At 47.8% G+C, this 20876-nt stretch overlaps 1 protein-coding gene across 1 annotated transcript in view; it reads right to left on the reverse strand.

Moving 5' to 3' along the window:
* ITGBL1 (integrin subunit beta like 1) overlaps positions 1-20876 on the reverse strand; it is a 293679-nt gene that overhangs the window by 131699 nt on the left and 141104 nt on the right. Inside the window, exon 6 of the mRNA XM_068265254.1 lies at positions 1949-2089. Within this exon, the coding sequence (XP_068121355.1) occupies positions 1949-2089 (141 nt within the window). The remainder of the gene's footprint in view (positions 1-1948; positions 2090-20876) is intronic.

A 20876-nucleotide genomic window follows, 5' to 3' on the forward strand; every position in this document is an offset into this window, starting at 1 on the left:
ACCCTAAAGTTAGGCTAGCCAAGAAGGTCCCCTTCAGCTCACCCAAGACTACCAACTTTCAATTAGAATAATTGGATGGCTCAGGTGTTAACCTCCAGGGAGCTGTAGGGTGTAAGGGGGGGGGGGGGGGCTTCCATCTCAAGGGGTGACACCAAATTAATTTTAAGGAAATACAGACAGAAAACAGGAAAAGGTGCACCAGACTTGAAGGTGTGAAGCATAGGCGATTCTCACCGTATACTCAGAAGAAGGGTGATGGCAATCCAGTGGTCAATCTGTCAGCTGTCTTTCTCAGTGTTGATGACATTAATTTGTTATCTAAGGGACTCTCCTATGTTCCTACTAATCTTTTTGACATATTCAGTAGTTTAAGAGGTGTTAACTGGTTTGTCAGATCCACTTTACTTAGAAACATTTATTGGAGGCACAGCTTATGGAGAAGAAAGGGTCTGAATTGGAGGTTTTGGGCTTGCCTGACATTCGGAGCTTCAGGGACACAAAGCCTCTTCTATATTTGGAGCAATTGCTCAAGGAGACTGGCCCATTGTATCCAAAGATGATATAAGGCTAATTCCCATAAAAAAATACTATTTTCTAACCTTTAATCAGGCTTGCCCATTTCCGCCTGAGCCCAAACAAAACTTGCTACTGCACCTGTTACAGGCTCACACAGGATTGTTATGTTCCTGGAGACCTAGCGGATTTTCGGCAGCTGACAGTGCTGGAAGGGGAGGGAAGGAGGAGGACAAGGAAGCCTCATTAGGCTCTTCCGAGGTAATGAGGCTTCAGGGACTTTTTTTTTTTTTTACAGGTTTTTAGAGATTCTCTTTAAAGTAAGTCTGAAGACAATTTAAAAAAAAAAACAACAACAACAAAAAACAGATACTCTCCTAAGGAGATGGAAGGCTCTGAGTCCTATACAGCCTTCCCGTTCCCCCATGTTGTGCCCGTGTTCCAGCGCTAGATTATCTATTAGCAGTATCCGACCGGCTTTCTTCTGCCACTGTGGGAGGGTTCAGAAATCTTTGGGAGCTCGAGTGCTCACTAAGATGGGCTGCCCAGTACTGTGCATGCGTGAGCACGCATTCTCGCGCACATGCACAGTATGGAGAGTATGGAGAGGTGAAGCCTCTGTCACTCACCTCTCCTCTCTGATTGGCCGCCTGATCTCCCCTTCACTGTGGTGGTCGGCTGTCGCAGCCGCTGTTAGGGCGCAGGGAGGGGGCCAGAGGCTATCTCCTGTCACTGACCTGGGCCCCCTCCCCCAGTCACATGTCTGCCCCCTCTCCACATGCGCTGAACATTGGGGAAGAATAAAGGTGGCGCACACAGACTCGGCTAATAATGGTTCCAGGTGCTGCAGTTCCCTTCTATACTCTCTGCACTACCGCCAGCGGTAGTGCAGAGAATAGATTGGAACGACAGCGCTTGGATCCATTAGTAGGTGAGTCTGTGCCTGCTGCATTTATTCCCCCCACTGTGCTCAGAATCAGTGCGGGGAGGAGGGGGATGCAGGGGGGATTCTTTAACCTGGAGGACACAAGATGGCCACTGCCAGGGGGAGGATAATCTGGTGTTAACATTGAAAAAAAACATTGAAAAACACTTACATCTGTTATGTAAGTAGAGCAAGTGTTTATCTACTTACATATGTAATTTTATTTTTTTGAGGGGGAGGGGGCATATTATGGCTAACAGGTAAGGTACCTGCAGTGCTGTTCAATTAACCTTACAGGAAGCTGCATTGTTTCTAATTTGATTTCTAAAGCTATGAGTTGTTTTAAAGCTTATGGATGATATTCAAGAAGATGTAAACATATACAATTCTTTAATGGGCTTGGAAAACACCTAAATATTTTACGTTGCTGTCAATCTAAGCCATGTTTAATCAATCTACTTAATTGTAATTATCACAAAATGATTGACCATGTTTCAGAATGTCTCTTACCTGAGCAGAAGTCATCAGAGTATCTATCATACACGGACTTGCAGTTCCTTTCATCACACTCACAGGTGTCACCATGAATGTCTCCCCAGTCACCTGTTGGGTCTACATCATGGCAGGTACATTCGCCACATACACAGGTGCCTTGTGGAAAAATCAAGGATAACAAATCATTAGCATTGCATGTGTTATGGTTGATTTACACATCACTGCTCTGGTTTGGAAAATCAGAGTCAGGACCAGAATTAGGTTTTCTAGGTTATTTAAAAAGTCAGATTTTTGAACAAATTGCTTTATATTTTTACAGTATTTTTCAAATATTTATCATACAAAATAGAAAAGAAGAACCAAACTATAGTGGTGTGATACAGCCTCATGGAAAGCCACGATCATTTACTGTGCAAAGGGAAGCAAGTATTTTCACTGGGATGATTCTTATATCTGGTGCTGGCATAACATCCAAGCACTATGTAGCACATACATTGTAATTAGGGGTGGAATAACAATATACAGAGAGCAATACTGGAAACAGTAGGAGAGAAGGCCTTGCCTAATCGCGCTTACAATTTGCAAGGTATGTAGTTCAATTGTGTTTGCATTTTCCTTGTAATATGTGTGATTGTGTGCATTGTGCTGATCTTTCATTAAAATACTGTTATCCTTCTGTTTAAACAATTTATAGTTGTTATAAATTGACTGGAAAATAGACTTTAAGGCTCGGGGCGCCGGCAGCATACAGGTGAGCCACACCCCCACTTGGGGCCTCACACAAAGGGGGGGCCTCGCTCTGCTGCTGGCAGCTGGCGGCGGAGCGGCAGGAGGGTGTGCACAGCGGTGGGTGAAGCAGGCAAAGCAAGGTTTTAACTCACCTGCCTCGATCGTGCACACAGCCTCTATCTTCATCCTGTCCCGGCATGTGGCATCTGTCACTATGGTAACAGCGCCCCCTGTGATGACATAACTGCATGCCAGGACAGGAAGAATATAGAGGCTGCATGCAGGATCAAGGCAGGTGAGTTGAAACTTCTCTCTGCCTGCACTCCCCACCCTTATTGCTGGAGATACCTACCTATCTAACCTATACTGAGGGGTACCTACCTATCTAAACTATACTGGGGCACCTACCTATCTAACCTATACTGGGGGTATCTAGCTATCTAACCGAAACTGCGTGCACCTACCTATCTAACCTATACTGGGGGCACCTACCTATCTAACCTATACTGAGGGGTACTTACCTATCTAACCTATACTGAGGGGTACTTACCTATCTAACCTATACTGCATGCACCTACCTATCTAACCTATACTGGGGGCATCTACCTATCTAACCTATACTGGGGGCAGCCATCTACCCATCTAACCTATACTGTGGGCACTTACCTATCTAGACTATACAGCGGGTACCTACCTATCTAACCTATACTGTGGGCACTTTCCTATCTAGCCTATAATGTGGGCACCTACCTACCTAACCTATACTGGGGGCACCTACCTATCTAGCCTATAATGCCGGCACCTACCTATTTAACCTATACTGGGGGCATCTACCTATCTAACCTATACTGTGGGTACTTACCTATCTAGCCTATACTGCGGGCACCTATCTATCTCACCTATACTGTGGGAACTTTAGCTATCTAACCTATACTGGGGGCAACTATACGAGCTACCTATACTGGGGGCACCTATACCTGGTTCCACGTGGGGGAGCACATTTTACGCCCTCGCCCAGGGTGCAATTTAGCCTAGAAACTGCTAGTATTTGGCTCCTCCCACATCATGTTTTGGTCACGCCCATTTTTCGACTGAAGGCCTTCTTTTTGTGGTGCGGTGAGTGCACCGCACCGCAACGATAACACCAATTTATAGTGTGAAGCAGGCCTTAAAGTGAACCAGAGACAAAGCACCCTCGTGTATTTTACCATATATATCAGTGGGAACATTAGAGAAAACACCTATCCCGCTCTCTGCTTCATTCATCACCGTTCAGCTTGCTTCTTATCAGCCCTGATAAAATCCCCGACTGAGCATTCAGTCTGGCTTTGCTCAGGGATCATTATAGCTGAGTCTGTGTTCTCTGATGTCTTTTCAAGCCCAAGCCTGTCCCCTTCTGGCTTTGCTCAGGAGTCATTATAGCAAAGCCAGACTGAATGCTCAGTTGGGGATTTTATCAGGGGTGATAACAAGCAAGCTGAACAGTGATGAATGAAGCAGAGAGCGGGGTAGGTGTTTTCTCTAATGTTCCCACTGATATATATGGTAAAATACATGAGGGTGCTTCGTCTCTGTTTCATTTTAAGGATATTGTGCTGTTTATCTTTTAGAGCAGAGAGGAAGTCCTTTGTTTAGGTTCGCTTTAAGCAGTTCTAAGCCTACACCTTTTTTCAGGACTGCGCAATACTATAAGTAAAACCCATTCACTTAGCTTGTTGTCTAGATAATGCAAGTCAATGGTTGACATCCTTATAGACCTGCTTATCTATATGCTCTCACATGCACTGCTAGGTAGAGATGGCCCGAACCTCCGATTTTCGGTTCGCGAACCGGGTTTGCGAACTTTCGTGAAAGTTCGGTTTGCGCGAAATTTCGCAAACCACAATAGACTTCAATGGGGAGGCGAACTTTAAAAACTAGAAAAATTTATGCTGGCCACAAAAGTGATGGAAACATGTTTCAAAGGGTCTACCACCTGGAGGGGGGCCTGGCGGAGTGGGATACACGGCAAACGTCCTGGGGAAAAATCTGGATTTGACGCAAAGCAGCGTTTTAAGGGCAGAAATCACATTGAATGCTAAATTGCAGGCCTAAAGTGCTTTAAAACATCTTGCATGTGTATACATCAATCAGGGAGTGTAATTAGAGTACTGCTTCACACTGACACACCAAGCTCACTGTGTAACGCACTGCAAACAGCTGTTTGTGTAGTGACGGCCGTGCTGGACTGGTGCGCACCATGGCCAGAGTGCAGGCCATGGCAGTTTTCAAGCCCATAAGGTCGCCGGGCTGTGGTGGCTCAATGATAAAACAACAGTGACTGTCCAGCTGATCAAATTTGGTCTGTCCACAATAAAGCAACTACCTTATTATCTTTGGTGTGCCACCCCCCGAGACACTCATATAGCCAGCGGTCATTGCTTCATTGTGATACTCAAGCCCTTCACCGCGACAAGGTAATGATCACGAAGGGGAATGTGCACATGTTCATGCCTTTTGTTTTGTTGTTGCAGCTGCACTGCAGCCAGAAAAATTAGGCTGGCATGTACACGCACCAGAAAAATTATTATAGCGGCCGCTGCTAGCAGCGGCCTTAAAAATTCAGGAATCCGCCTGGAGTCCTGGACCCTGTTGGTGGTGGTGGAGAGGGCAGTCAAGCGGGCCTGCAGGCAAAGATGCTGTGTGGGGAGCGACTTAGTCATGGGGCAGGCAGTCACACGGCGTGCAGGCAGAGATGCTGTGTGAGGGGACTGATGTAGTCTTCGGGCGGGCAGTAGCCCTCCGGGATCCATGCCTCATTCATTTTGATAAAGGTAAGATACTGAACACTTTTGTGACCTAGGCAACTTCTCTTCTCAGTGACAATGCCTCCAGCTGCGCTGAAGGTCCTTTCTGGCAGGAAGCTTGAGGCAGGGCAAGACAGAAGTTGGATAATTGTGACAGCTTTGGCCACAGGTCAAGCCTGCGCACCCAGTAGTCCAGGTGTTCATCGCTGCTCACAGTGTCTACATCTACACTTAAGGCCAGGTAGTCGGCTACCTGCTGGTCCAGGCGTTGGTGGAGGGTGGATCCGGAAGGGCTAAGGCGAGACGTTAGACTAAAGAATGTCAGCATTTCCGACATCACCATGAGATCACTGGAGCGTCCTGTCCTTGCCTGCGTGGACATGGGAGAAGGATTACTGGCAGTGGTACCTTTATTGCATTGTGCTGTGACATCACCCTTAAACGCATTGTAAAGCATAGTTGCCAGCATCTTCTGCATGTGCTGCATCCTTTCTGCCTTCGGGTGAGTTGGTAACATGTCCGCAACTTTGTGCCTATACTAAGGGTCTAGTAGCGTGGCCACCCAGTACAGCTCATTCCCCTTGAGTTTTTTTTATACGGGGGTCCCTCAACAGGCTGGACAGCATGAAAGATGCCATCTGCACAAAGTTGGATCCAGACGTACTATCCACCCCCCTTGCTCTTCCTCAGTGATGTCAGGTAAGTCTTCCTCCTCCCCCCAGCCACAAACAATACCACAGGAACGTCGAGCAGCACAAGCCCCCTGCGACGCCTTCTGCGGTTGTTCTTCTCCTCAAAAGAAACACCTTCTTCATCATCCGAATCTGACTCCTCTTCCCCACATGACTCTTCCCTCTCCTCCCCCCTCTGTGCTGCCGCAGGTGCTGAGGAAACATCTGATTCTGATGAAAATTGCTTCCACAACTGTTCCTCCCATAACTGTTCCTGTTCACGCTCCTCCACAGCTTGATCCACCACTCTACGCACGGCACATTCCAGGAAGTAAGCGTACTGGATCAAGTCGCTGATGGTGCCTTCACTGCGACTCATCAGGTTGGTCACCTCCTCAAACATCCGCATGAGCCTACATGCATTTTGCATCAGTGTCCAGTTGTTGGGCCAGAACATCCCCATCTCCCCAGATTGTGTCCTTTTACTGTAATTGTACAGGTACTGGGTGACAGCTTTCTCCTGTTCTAGCAGGCGAGAGAACATGACCAGGGTCGAATTCCAGTGAGTCGGACTATCACATATCAAGCGTCTTACTGGCAAGTTGTTCCTCTGCTGAATGTCCGCAAAGCATGCCATAGCCGTGTAAGACCGCCTGAAATGCCCAAACAACTTCCTGGCATGCTTCAGGATGTCCTCTAAGCCTGGGTACTTTTACACAAATCTTTGAATGACTAGATTCAGCACATGTGTCATGCAGGGTACATGTGTCAGCTTTCCCTAATTCAAAGCGGAAAGGAGATTGTTGCCGTTGTCACACACCACGTTGCCGATCTCCAGCTGGTGTGGGGTCAGCCACTGATCCACCTGTTTGTTAAGAGTAGCCAGGAGAGCTGACTCTCCGCTTTGAGGCAAGACATGTCTAAGATGGCCTGGCATGCAGCATAGGCCCTGAGGAGATGGGGCTGTGTAGCTGGAGAGGAGATCGCAGCACCAGTAGAGTTGAACTACCACTAAGCCAAGGAGGAGGAGGACGACAAAGAGGATGTAGCAGGAGGAGAGGAGGTGGCAGGAGGCCTGCCTGCAAGCCGTGGAGGTGTCACAAGTTGGGCCGCTGCACAGCCACGTACTCCCTGCTTGCCATTGGTCACCAGGTTGACCCAATTGGCTGTGTAAGTTATGTACCTGCCCTGACCGTGCTTGGCAGACCAGGCATCCGTGGTCAGGTGGACCCTTGACCCAATGCTGTGTGCCAGAGATGACACCACTTGCCTCTCAACTTCACGGTACAGTTTGGGTATTGCCTTTTTAGAGAAATAATTGTGGCCTGGTATCTTCCACTGCGGTATCCCAATGGCCACAAATTTACGGAAGGCCTCTGAGTCCACCAGCTTGTATGGTAACAGCTGGCGAGCTAACAGTTCCGCCACGCCAGCTGTCAGACGCCGGGCAAGGGGGTGACTGGCAGAAATTGGCTTCTTCTGCTCAAAGATTTCCTTCACGGACACCTGGCTGCTGTGTGCAGAGGAGCAGGAACTGCTCAAGGGCAGAGGCAGAGTGGAGAAGGGTGGCTGTGAAGGTGCAAGGGAGAAAGCGGCTGAAAATGATGCACCTTAAGGAAGAAGAGGAGAAGGAGGGTGGCTTTTCTTCTGTGTGCTGCTTTTGCTCAGGTGCTCTTCCCATTGCAGTTTGTGCCTTTTCTCCATGTGTCTTCGTAAGGCACTTACCGCTACGAGTGTTGGTCTTTCCACGGTTCAATTTTTGGAGGCAGAGAGATGGCATTGCTCCGATCTGAGGCAGACACATTAAAAAATTTCCAAACCGCTGAGCCTCCCTGGGGTGATGGCGCTATGGTGGCATCAGCAGCTGACATTGAAGGGCATGTTGGCTGGCTATACATATTTGGCAAAACATGGCGCTGGACACTGCCACCAGCTGTTTCTGACGACGAGCTCCCCCTGCTTCTTTCAGGAACTCGTCTCCTCCTACTCCTCTCTGACTCCCCCTCTGAACTGCCCCTTGGTCATCTTGTCTCTTAGGAACCCATGTGGGATCCGTATCATCATAATCATCTTTCCCAGCTTCACTTGCCTTAGACACCTCCAAAACTGCACCAACAGCAGGTACTTCATCGTCCTCCTCCTCACACCTTACGTCCATAGTGTCGCCGCCTAACTCAGACATATGAGGTGGTGTAACTTGCTTAGCACCTTCATCTGGTTCTGACAATAATGGCTGTGAATCAGTTAATTCCCCACCAATTAACTCCTGCGAAGTGTCAAATGCAGCGGATGTGGTGCTTGTAGTAGCGCTGGTGGCTGCGGAAGATGAGGTGTTCTGTGTTAAATAGTCAGCCTCGTCCTGACAATCTTGGGAGTTGATGGGATGTGCCTTCTTCTGAGCACTGTACTTTGGGCCAGGGCCACACAAAATCGCATCAACACGACCTTACATCAACACGACGTGCCGGTTGGCCTTCCTCTGGGTCTGCCCCTACCTCTGCCTTTACCTGTTTTGTCCGTTGTGTCCATATCGGGGAGAATGAAGTGAAAGGCATGCACTGACTTGACTAATACAATGTGCAGTCACACAGGTGCAGTTAACAGGTATGCAAAGAGTGATATATCACACTCCGCGCACTCACGTAGGTAGGTGGGTGCACTGAACACAGCAGGTAGGTATATGCAGTGATGAGGTGAGTGCACTGAACACAACAGGTAGGTATTTGCAGTGATGGATATTACAATGTGCACCTGTCACACACAGACAGGTAGTGGACAGGCACAGTGACTCTGCGTGCGCTCAACTCACGTAGGTAGGTGGATGCACTGTGAACAACAGGTAGGTAGGTATATGCAGTGATGGGTATTACACTGTGCACCTGTCACACACAGACAGGTAGCGGACAGGCACAGTGACACTGCATGCGCTCAGCTCACGTAGGTAGGTGGGTGCACTGTGAACAACAGGTAGGTAGGTATATGCAGTACAGGGTATTACAATGTGCACCTGTCACACACACAGGTAGTCACTGAATGTGCTGGGCCTGGCAGTGGCACACACACAGTATGAATTATCAAGGCTGTCTATGCAACACAAGTGTCAGTGGGACACACAGAAAAAAAATTGATCACAAGAACAAGATTAGCTCTCAAAAGAGCTGTGCTATTTTAGCAATAAGAATCAGCAAGGAGCAAGCTAACAGGCCTACAAGAGCCTAACTAATATTTCCCTATGAGAGTCTGCAGCAGCTGTCTTTTCTCTGTTTACTGCAGGCACACGAGTGAGTAAAATGGCCGGCGCGGCTTGCCTTTTATAAGGGGGGAGTGGCTCCAGGAGGGTGTGTAGCCTGATTGGCTACAATGTGCCTGCTGACTGTGATGTAGAGGGTCAAAGTTGACCCTAATGGTGCATTATGGGGATGAACCGAACGTCCGGTGAAGTTCGTGGTTCTTCACGATTCCGAACCCCCGGAAGTTGGCCGGGAAACGTTTGCTGGCAAACCATTTGGGCCAACTCTACTGCTAGGCTGACATTACTTGCAATGCAGCAGTCTTTAAGGTTTCCGGGGTAGCCTGCTTCTAGTCTAAGTGCAGCTGTGCAAGAATTGCATGTAGATGGTACCAACTCAGTATGTGGTACTGGCTGTGTGCAAAATGCTTTTACAGAAATCATTCAATACTGTGCATATTGGTGGAATAAATACTATTTTTAAATTTGTCAACCAAGTTCCACTTGAAATCACACAAGAAAGGTGCACTCCTGCAGTTACTGAACAATGACAAGTCCCAGCATAACCTGTGTGATCCTGTGGGGGACCTCTTTGGCTCAACAGTTGCAGGTGTTGCTTGGGTTTTCATCATTAAACTTTGTCTGAACTCTTTTAAACTTTCTGCTGTCTGTAAATATGCGTAAGACCAGATATCATGATACATTTTTAAACACTGATTTTATTTAATCTCTGCCAGTAAGCACAAAATTCCTTTCTCAAAATAGCATTATGTGTTTTCCTGTCTCTTAGAATTTACTGAGATGACACAGATAGGCATGCAGAGACATCGCTAAATATTAATATCAGTGGAAATTACAAGACAAAGCTGACTCATTTTGTAATGAAATGCCATTATCACTGTTTAATGCGGAACTCCACCAAAGTTTTGATTTAGGAATGGTTAAACACCGTTATGTGTCTCCATGGCCTTGTCTATAGAGATGGCCCGAACGGTTCGCCAGCGACCTTATTCGCGCAAACTTCAGTGGTTCGCTGTGAACCGTGAACTATAATCGAGTTCGACCCGCTCCCTATACTACATCATTAGGGTCAACTTTGACCCTCTACATCACAGTCAGCATACACAGGGTAGCCAATCAGGCTACACTCCCTCCTGGAGCCCCCCCCCCACTTATAAAACGTAGGCAGCATCAGCCTTTTCACTCACTCGTGTGGCTGCAGTAATTAGAAAAGGGAGATAACCTGCTGACATAGGGAAAGCTTAGTTAGGCTCTTGTGTTAGGCTTGTTAGGTTGCTCCTTCTTGCTGATACTCCTCATCCTCAACAGCTCTTTTGAGAGCTAATGTTGTTCTTGTGATCTATTTTTTTTTGTGTGTGTGTCCCACAGACACTTGTGTTGTATATACAGCCCTGTCAGTCAGTCGCAGCTGCTGGACCTTGTCCCCTTGGTAATTCCTACTGTGCCACTGGCAGGCCCAGCACATTCAGTGACTACCTGTGTGTAACAGCTGCACATTTGTAATACCAATCATTGCATACCCACCTGTTCAGTGCACCTACCTACCTACATGAGCACACAGTGTTATATACCACCAGTCACTGCAACTGTTCACGGTACCTGTGTGTGTGACAGCTGCACATTTGTAATACCAATCACTGCATACCCACCTGTTTAGTGCACCTACCTACCTACATGAGCACACGCAGTGTTATTTACCACTAGTCACTGCACCTGTTCACGGTACCTGTGTGTCTGACAATTGCACATTTGTAATACCAATCACTGCATACCCACCTGTTCAGTGCACCTACCTACCTATGTGAGCGCACGCAGTGTTATATACCACCAGTCAGTGCACCTGTTCACGGTACCTGTGTGTGTGAAAGCTTCCCATTTGTAATACCAATCACTGCATACCCACCTGTTCAGTGCACCTACCTACCTACCTACCTACATGAGCGCACGCAGTGTTATATACCACCAGTCACTGCACCTGTTCACGGTACCTGTGTGTGTGACAGCTGCCCATTTGTAATACCAATCACTGCATACCCACCTGTTCAATGCACCTACCTACCTACTTGAGCACACGCAGTGTTATATAACACCAGTCAGTGCACCTGTTCACGGTACCTGTGTGTGTGACAGCTGCAAATTTGTAATACTAGTCATTGCATAATTGTTCACAGTACCTGTGTGACCGCACGCTGTGTAATATACCAGTTTGTGCATACCTGTTAACTGCACCTGTGTGACAGCTGCACTGTAACGATTGTGGAACTTTCTCCGTGATCAGCGCACAACGCGTGCGCTGACACGGCGGAAATCCTCCACAAGCGTATATTTGCAGGCACCCAGCAAAAGGTGCTACGCACCTGTAGAGGGAAATTCCTGTCGGCAGATGGCGCTGATGGGTGCAGAGGAACCAATCCTCTCTGTACCTCCACAAATGCCAGACAGGAATTGTACGAAGCGCAGAACGCAATCGCAAGAGAGGCGATTGCGAATGAGAAAGAGCAAAGGGACAGGTTGTATGTGTGTGCGCCAACCCAGTCGCCACCCCGCGACCGCGCACACACAACAGCAGATATGAAATAGGAACGCGATCGCGAGAGGTGCGATCGCCAGACGTGACACAAGGCAGATCAGAATAGAATACGAGGGTAGCAAAGGCACAGCAAATAATACAATAAGGAGATACGGAAAATAACAAACGCTAGATAACCGCGAACACCGCACTCATTCGCAACAGTGCACGCGGTTATGCGCGATCTCCACGTGATAAGCACAATAGAGACAAGCACACCTAACTAACCATTAACAGACAAACATGAAACAGAGGACGCGAGCGCTTGCTTAACGGTTACCTCACCGAGCCTCCAGCAAGCGTAGTGGACAAGACAGACACACGAAAACAGGGACAAGCGAGAGATAGGATCCACAGCACTAGCGAAAAGTGGCTAGCGCGATCCAGGTACAGAGTAGCAGAACAGAAGGATCCCCAGCGCTAGCGAAAAGTGGCTAGCGCGATCCCAGAAGACAGAACAGAAGGATCCCCAGCGCCAGCGAAAAGTAGCTAGCGCGATCCCAGAAGACAGAACAGAAGGATCCCCAGCACTAGCAAAAAGTAGCTAGCGCGATCCCAGGAGACAGAACAGAAGAGATAGCTGGTAGCAACCGCTGCACCAGCTATACTCCAAGAACAGAGATCAGAACCATTTCCTGTCGACCACCGTTGGGACAGGACAATGGCAACAGGCAAGACAAGACAGAACAGGCAATACAGATTATACAACCTGACTGGGCTAGAAGGGGAGCCTAAAGCAACCCCCAGGAATTAGCTATACTAGATAGCAATGGCTGACACTCCAGCAGTGTCCATCAGGAACAGACCATGGAAGGGAAATGACCAGCAAAGCCTTCTGGGAAACATAAAGCTCTTATAGTGCCAGTCATCAAAGAAGGCAGGTAGGGGATTTGCATAACGAATGTATGCAAATTCCCCAGCAAGAGAACAGACCAGAACTTGCAATGGAAAGACAGGTCTCTGTTCCAGAGTCCTGCAGCATGCAAACCTAAACAATGGTCAAAAGGCTGCCTGCCTGCGCAGGCAGCTGAGCGGATTCTCACAGCACCCCCCCCCCCCCCCCTCTAGGGATGGATTCCAGACATCCCTCAAAACTGGTATCATCACAAAACTCTAACTGAAGACTCATGAAGGACGGGGCAGCCCGACAAGGCCCAATTCCAGAGTCAGTCCATCCAAAACCGACCTCATCGGAAGCAGAAGCCACCGAAACATGCCCATCAGCACTACAAGTCTCAGCGTAACACCCATCAGGACTGTGGACACCAGAGAAGAAGCCATCGACACCCTCCAGACAATACCCACCACCTTCCAAGGAGCGTCCAAGAATACCAAACCTGCCGCAATACCTGTTCGAAGTGTCCCTTACAACACCAAAGCCATTGCTGATCGTATTCAGGGCACCAAGCAAAAACTTTCCCGGAATCTCCCAGAACGCCTTGAAGCTCCGCAGAGATCCCAAGAAGCCAGAACGCTCACCAGGCTCACATGGAGAACCACCAAGAACCCCTCATGATCATTCCAGACTGAAAATTAGCAGGACACCCATCAAGATCAGGACTTTCAGGGACCACTTCTGGGCATTCAAGCAGGCAGGCCATATCGGAACATGTCTCCACTGAGGAAGCATCTGAGTACGCTGGTAACCGAGGCACACTTGGGCTTTCTGGTTCACAGAGCACATCGGGGTACACTAGTACAGGAGAAACCTCAGGACATGTCGGGGAACTGCCAACCTCAGAGTCCGACACGACAAGACCAAAACCAGTACCGGGCAGAAAATCATCACGAGTAAAGGTCACAGGTACTGGTCTTTCAAAAGAAGACTCGGACTCAAATTCAGAATTTTCTGTAACTGCAATATCATCATTGATTACACATGACTGAAGCTCCACCAGAGCTGAAAAGGTAGCCAGCAAGGCAGCAATGCCTACGGAAGAGGGCAACACCTCAGAAGGACTTGGGGGGCAGGAGACATCTCCTACAAGTTCTGCACCCTTTGGGAGGAACTCGGAGACCTCCAGAACATCATTTTTCAAGTTTTCTAAGAAGGATTCTGTACTATCCATGTTACAGGGCAAAACTGGAACATTATTTTGTGAACAGGGCAGATGTCCCAGGGAAGATTCCACCACAAACTGAGACTGGATCTCATCATCATGAGGGGAATGTACAGGTATATTTATTGGAACACACACTGACTCCCTAACTTCAATCTCACTGCAACCGGAATTCTGCGTAGCAGTCAAACTAGCTTGCAACTCCAAAACTGCAGAAAAACAGGTAAAAATATCAGCAATACCTAGACGAGCCTCTAGGGGCAGGGCAGGAGATATTGTACAAGGCAATATTGACTCATCCAGAGTACAGGGTGGAGAGTCAGAACTTTCCTCAGAGCAAGAAAGGGACTCTCAAACGTCAGTAAGAAAGGAAAACATGTTTTTATTCATGGTACAGGGCAGGTTCAGAGAAAGCGTCTCTGAATAAGGCAAAGAGGGTTCAGCATCAGATTCGCAAAACCGAAGCGCTGTCTCACTCGTAGATTCAGCTAACAATGTCGAATCCGAGGAATCAGAACGCAAAACCTTCGAATCAAAATTCACTTTAGGTTGTGAAACTGACGCTTCTATAGCGCAAACCTCCGCGATCTGCGGAGCAGACTGCAAGGCATCTAGGACCGAAACACTGGAGCAACTGTCCCCAGGCAACGGGCCCTTACAGGTGTGAACAGGGTGAGACAGAGACTCATCTGCAGAAGAAATAGTGACATCAACAGGACAAACTTTATTAGGCATATTAATTTTACTTTTGACGCTGCATAGTCGAGAACTTTTCCCCATAGCAGGGTCACAGACGGAAGATCTCAAAGATCTGTTACTAAATGACAAAGGATCCCACACTTCCTTGAGGAAACCGGCAGACTCATGCCGATCACAATCTGCAGAAACATCCGAGAAACAGGCATCAGATCGCACAGATTCAAACTGTCAACTGTCAGGAGAGAATCCTTCAGGATTCGCACAGGAATCAACCACAGCGGCACACTCATTCATTTTAGATTGCACAAAGTCAAGACTCTCATGCTTTACCCCAGAAAGGCAGGAACAATCATCCGACAACGATGTCTCTTTATTGGAATCAATTGGTTGGTGTGTGTGCAACTCATCCAAAATCGTTTGCCATACATAGATCACCAGATCCACATCATCCTTGTCACATTCATCGGAATCAATCAGAAGGTACATTGAATCGAGACAAGCATTCAAGACATTTTCGCTTTTTGCGATGTAAAAATCGCAAAAGGCTTTCCAATCAAAATCGAATTCTTCCAGCAAGGCCCCAATATCCCAGGAAGCAAATGGGGGTTCAAACAGGCCAGTATCCAGATAATCTCCATAGGGGTGGAGTTCAGGAACAAGAACAGATTTTTTAACTGCCTTAATATAGTGTGCGATCCTACCTACAGCAGGATCCACATAAGCTTTGGATTGGGGCAAAAAACCTGGAGATTGAACAACATCATTACAAACATCAATAGGGAGTGTTTTATTCCGATGCTTGCGTTTTTTAGTTTTTCTCTTTTTAGCCACTTTGCATGTCTGCTGTTTAAAACCTGAATGTGGCAACAGACACATTGAACTGATTGTCATACTGAAAAGTTTTGCATGGAAGGGAAAGATCAGCTGACTTATCAGCAGCTACACACTCAATCAGAGCAGGTGGTAAGCCAGGCAGTTTAAACCAGTGAGAGAATATCACTGCAAGCAACTGATACAGATTACCATTCCAAGAATTGATTTTTAACAGATCATATGCCCAGGTGAACAAATCGTCTTTTAAGAGCACATAGGCAAAAAGAAGAGCCGACAAGGACGGATCAGAAATCTGAAAGGTGGGATTCAGACAAAACCTCACACATTCAGAAAGAAATTCCGCCTTGGTCTCTGAATTTAGCCTTTTAAAGCTCTTAAAGACACAGGATCCAAACTCGACAAAATCGTACAAATCAGAAATTCCGTCTACACTGGGGTTTTGGGTTAGGCTGGTCATTCTGTAACGATTGTGGAACTTTCTCCGTGATCAGCGCACAACGCATGCGCTGACACGGCGGAAATCCTCCACAAGCGTATATTTGCAGGCACCCAGCAAAAAGTGCTACGCACCTGTAGAGGGAAATTCCTGTCGGCAGATGGCACTGAGGAGTGCAGAGGAACCAATCCTCTGTACCTCCACAAATGCCAGACAGGAATTGTACGAAGCGCAGAACGCAATCGCAAGAGAGGCGATTGCGAATGAGAACGAGCAAAGGGACAGGTTGTATGTGTGTGCGCCAACCCAGTCGCCACCCCGCGACCGCGCACACACAACAGCAGATATGAAATAGGAACGCGATCGCGAGAGGTGCGATCGCCAGACGTGACACAAGGCAGATCAGAATAGAATACGAGGGTAGCAAAGGCACAGCAAATAATACAATAAGGAGATACGGAAAATAACAAACGCTAGATAACCGCGAACACCGCACTCATTCGCAACAGTGCACGCGGTTATGCGCGATCTCCACGTGATAAGCACAATAGAGACAAGCACGCCTAACTAACCATTAACAGACAAACATGAAACAGAGGACGCGAGCGCTTGCTTAACGGTTACCTCACCGAGCCTCCAGCAAGCGTAGCGGACAAGACAGACACACGAAAACAGGGACAAGCGAGAGATAGGATCCACAGCACTAGCGAAAAGTGGCTAGCGCGATCCAGGTACAGAGTAGCAGAACAGAAGGATCCCCAGCGCTAGCGAAAAGTGGCTAGCGCGATCCCAGAAGACAGAACAGAAGGATCCCCAGCGCCAGCGAAAAGTAGCTAGCGCGATCCCAGAAGACAGAACAGAAGGATCCCCAGCGCTAGCAAAAAGTACTAGCTAGCGCGATCCCAGGTGACAGAACAGAAGAGATAGCTGGTAGCAACCGCTGCACCAGCTATACTCCAAGAACAGAGATCAGAACCATTTCCTGTCGACCACCGTTGGGACAGGACAATGGCAACAGGCAAGACAAGACAGAACAGGCAATACAGATTATACAACCTGACTGGGCTAGAAGGGGAGCCTAAAGCAACCCCCAGGAATTAGCTATACTAGATAGCAATGGCTGACACTCCAGCAGTGTCCATCAGGAACAGACCATGGAAGGGAAATGACCAGCAAAGCCTTCTGGGAAACATAAAGCTCTTATAGTGCCAGTCATCAAAGAAGGCAGGTAGGGGATTTGCATAACGAATGTATGCAAATTCCCCAGCAAGAGAACAGACCAGAACTTGCAATGGAAAGACAGGTCTCTGTTCCAGAGTCCTGCAGCATGCAAACCTAAACAATGGTCAAAAGGCTGCCTGCCTGCGCAGGCAGCTGAGCGGATTCTCACATGCACATTGTATTGTAATACCAGTCACTGCATATCTTTTACTGCACCTGTGTGACTGCACATTGTATTAGTCAAGTCAGTGCATACCTTTTACTTCACCCCTCCCCCCTTGATATGGACACAACAACAGGCAGAGCCAGAGGCAGGCCACCCGGCAGGTCTGTTCGAGGTCGTGCTGACGTGATTTTGTGCGGCCCTGGCCCAACGTATAGTGCTCTGAAGAAGGCATGTCCCATCAACCCCCAAAATTGTCAGGACGTAGTTGACTATTTACACAGAACACCTCATTTTCCGCAGCCACCAGTGCTACTACAAGCACCACATCTACTGTATTTGACACTTCGCAGGAGTTATTTGGTGGGGAATTCACTGATTCACAGCCATTATTGTTACAACAAGATGAAGGTGCTAAGCAAGTTACACCATCTCATATGTCTGAGTTAGGCGACACTATGAATATCCCATATACTGGCGCTCTCTGTCCAAAAGTCACAGCGTGTCCAACAACACAATGCCAATCTTCAAGACGTTTCTACACCTTTAAATATAAGCACCACAAAGGACATTTTATAGTGCAGGGGTTTCTATATTGCTTGACACCTATGTGCTCCCATACACCGCACACTTGTTGCACCACCAGTGCCAGCAACCGCTATCACCCAGGAGTAGGGTATTCACACCCCCCCCTTGGGTCCCCGCTCACCAGATGGTCTCTTTAAATCTGCGTATCTCTCCACGACGTATCTTCTATCATATAGACCTCATAAAGAAAAACCTTATCATGTGTAAAACCATTTAATAAGAAGCTTCTCGCTTAAAACATATATATGCGTACATTAAAATCCTCTTGAAATTAAGCCCATAACATAGTCACCGTTGCCTCCAGGAATTGTTCCGGTCTCAGGCTGCGTGTGCTCTTACTTCCTCATTCAGCGCGTCTCTCTAGGCTCCGCCCTACCGGTTTCGTCATCCGTAATGACTCATCAGGGGCTAGGGAGCATGCGCTGAAGTCTTGTGTTATATGGCTGAAATCCGTCCAGCTCACCCCTCCCACCTCCCCCCTATTGGCTAAAGCCACTTCTATTCATTATAGCCAAGTCCGGATCTTTTCCTTGAGTTTACATATCCTAATCTTATATTTCTATACCCCCGCCAAGTATGAGACATCTTCTTATAAAGGAATTGTACCTATTTTCCGTTTCTTTGCAAAAACATACATTGGTCATCGCCGCGCGGCGCTCTTTCGTCCGGTCGCTACTGCTTGTGCGTTAGTATCCGTCATAGTACCGTATTATCTCTATTAATGGTTTCCTTACCATCCAACCTTTATTACCCTCTGTATACTGAGCATTGTATCCTTATGCTCAACTACTATTGTGTGTCTATTTCACACATCCTCCGCATATTTCAACATCATCCCTCGTCCAATATATTTCCATCATGGGTCTACATTTTAGACCCCTTACCTGTATGTTTTTGCATCGTGATTTCATTTTTTCCTGTTACTACCTTTAGCATATAGGCATTATTCTAATTGTGCATGTGTCTAATATTAATTGAATTTGTATGTCATCCCCAACATTATTATATACACCTCATAGTAATATATCATAACACACATCACCTATCATTATGATAGCACAACCAAGGCCCCCTATAACATATATACTTATTTATTACAACTTTTTATATACCCCTTCCATAGTGCTACTTATTTTACTAGTGCAAAATCTTTACAACTATATACATTCATCCGTTGCTGGCACTGGTGGTGCAACAAGTGTGTGGTGTAAGGGAGCACATAGGTGTCAAGCAATATAGAAACCCCTGCACTATGATATGTCCTTTGTGTTGCTTATATTTAACCTCTTGACGACCAGCTAACGCCGATTGACGTAAACTGGTCGTCTGCAAGTTTCTATGGAAATGGCCGCTCGTTCGAGCGGCCTTTCCATGTCCGTTCACGGAGGCTGTCTCCGTGAACAGCCGGAGAGCCGCCGAACGCGGCTTGCCGGCAAAATGTAAACACGCGGGGAAGAAATCCCCGCTGTTTACATCATACGGCGCTGCTGCGCACCAGCGCCGTAAGGCAGATCGGCGATCCCCGGCCTCTGATTGGCCGGGGATCGCCGTCATTTGATAGGCTGAAGCCTATCCTACAATGCGCAGGACGGATATCCGTCCTGCGCAGCTCAGAGGGGAAGGCAGAGGGAGGGAGAGGGACGGAGCGCTGAAAACGCTGCGGAGGGGGGCTTTGAAGAGCCCCCCTCCCCACAAAGCGCAGAGAGGCGGCGGCGATCAGACCCCCCCAGCAGGACATCCCCCTAGTGGGGAAAAAAGGGGGTAAGTCTGATCGCCCTGGCTAAAACCTGATCTGTGCTGTGGGCTGGAGAGCCTACGCAGCACAGATCATCCAGAAAGCCACTGGTCGGCAAGTGGTTAAAGGTGTAGAAACGTCTTGAAGATTGGCATTGTGTTGTTGGACACGCTGTGACTTTTGGACAGAGAGCGCCAGTATATGGGATATTCATTGAACTTTAACCAGAGGAGGTTGTGATACTGTAGCGCACCACCTAATAACCTTTATACCAAGACCTCAGGTGTGAACCGACTGTTGTTAGTTTTAAATTTTAAAAAAGTTTCCTAAGCGCGGGTTACAAAACTTACTTGTTGCATAGGCGACACTATGGACGTAAGGTGTGAGGAGGAGGATGATGAAATACCTGCTGTTGGTGCAGTTTATTAGGTGTCTGAGGCAAGCGAAGCTGGGGAGGATGATTATGATGATTATGATGATACGGATGCCACATGGGATCCTAATAGACAAGATTACCAAGGGGACAGTTCAGAGGGGGAGTCAGAGAGGAGTAGGAGGAGACGAGTTGCTGAAAGAAGCAGGGGGAGCTCGTCATCAGAAACAGCTGGTGGCAATGTCCGGCACCATATATCGCCACCTATGGACAGCCAGCCAACATGCCCTTTAACGTCAGCTGCTGATGCTACCATAGTGCCCACACCCCTGGGCTCAGCGGTGTGGAAATTTTTTTGTGTGTCTGCCTCAGACCAGAGCAATGCCATCTGTTCTCTCTGCTGCCAAAAATTGAGCCATGGAAAGGCCAAAATCCATGCAGGGACAACTGCCTTACGAAGGCACATCGAGAAAAGGCACAAACTGCAACAGACCACCTGAGGAAAAGCAGCACACAAAAGCTCCTTCTCCTCCTCCTCCTTCAAGTGCATCATCTTCAGCCGCTTTCTCCCTTGCACCTTCACAATCACAGCCACCCTCCTCCACTCTGCCTCTCAACTTGAGCGGTTCCTGCTCCTCTGCACACAGCAGCAGCCAGGAGTCTGTGAGGGAAATCTTTGAGCGGAAGAAGCCAATGTCTGCCAGTCACTCCCTTGCCCGGCATCTGACAGGTGGCTTGGCGGAACTGTTAGCTCACCAGCTGTTACCATACAAGCTGGTGGACTCTGAGGCCTTCCGAAAATTTGTGGCCATTGGGACACAGCAGTGGA

This window comes from Hyperolius riggenbachi, chromosome 2, assembly GCF_040937935.1.
Source record: "Hyperolius riggenbachi isolate aHypRig1 chromosome 2, aHypRig1.pri, whole genome shotgun sequence".
Classification (NCBI taxonomy): Eukaryota; Metazoa; Chordata; class Amphibia; order Anura; family Hyperoliidae; genus Hyperolius; species Hyperolius riggenbachi.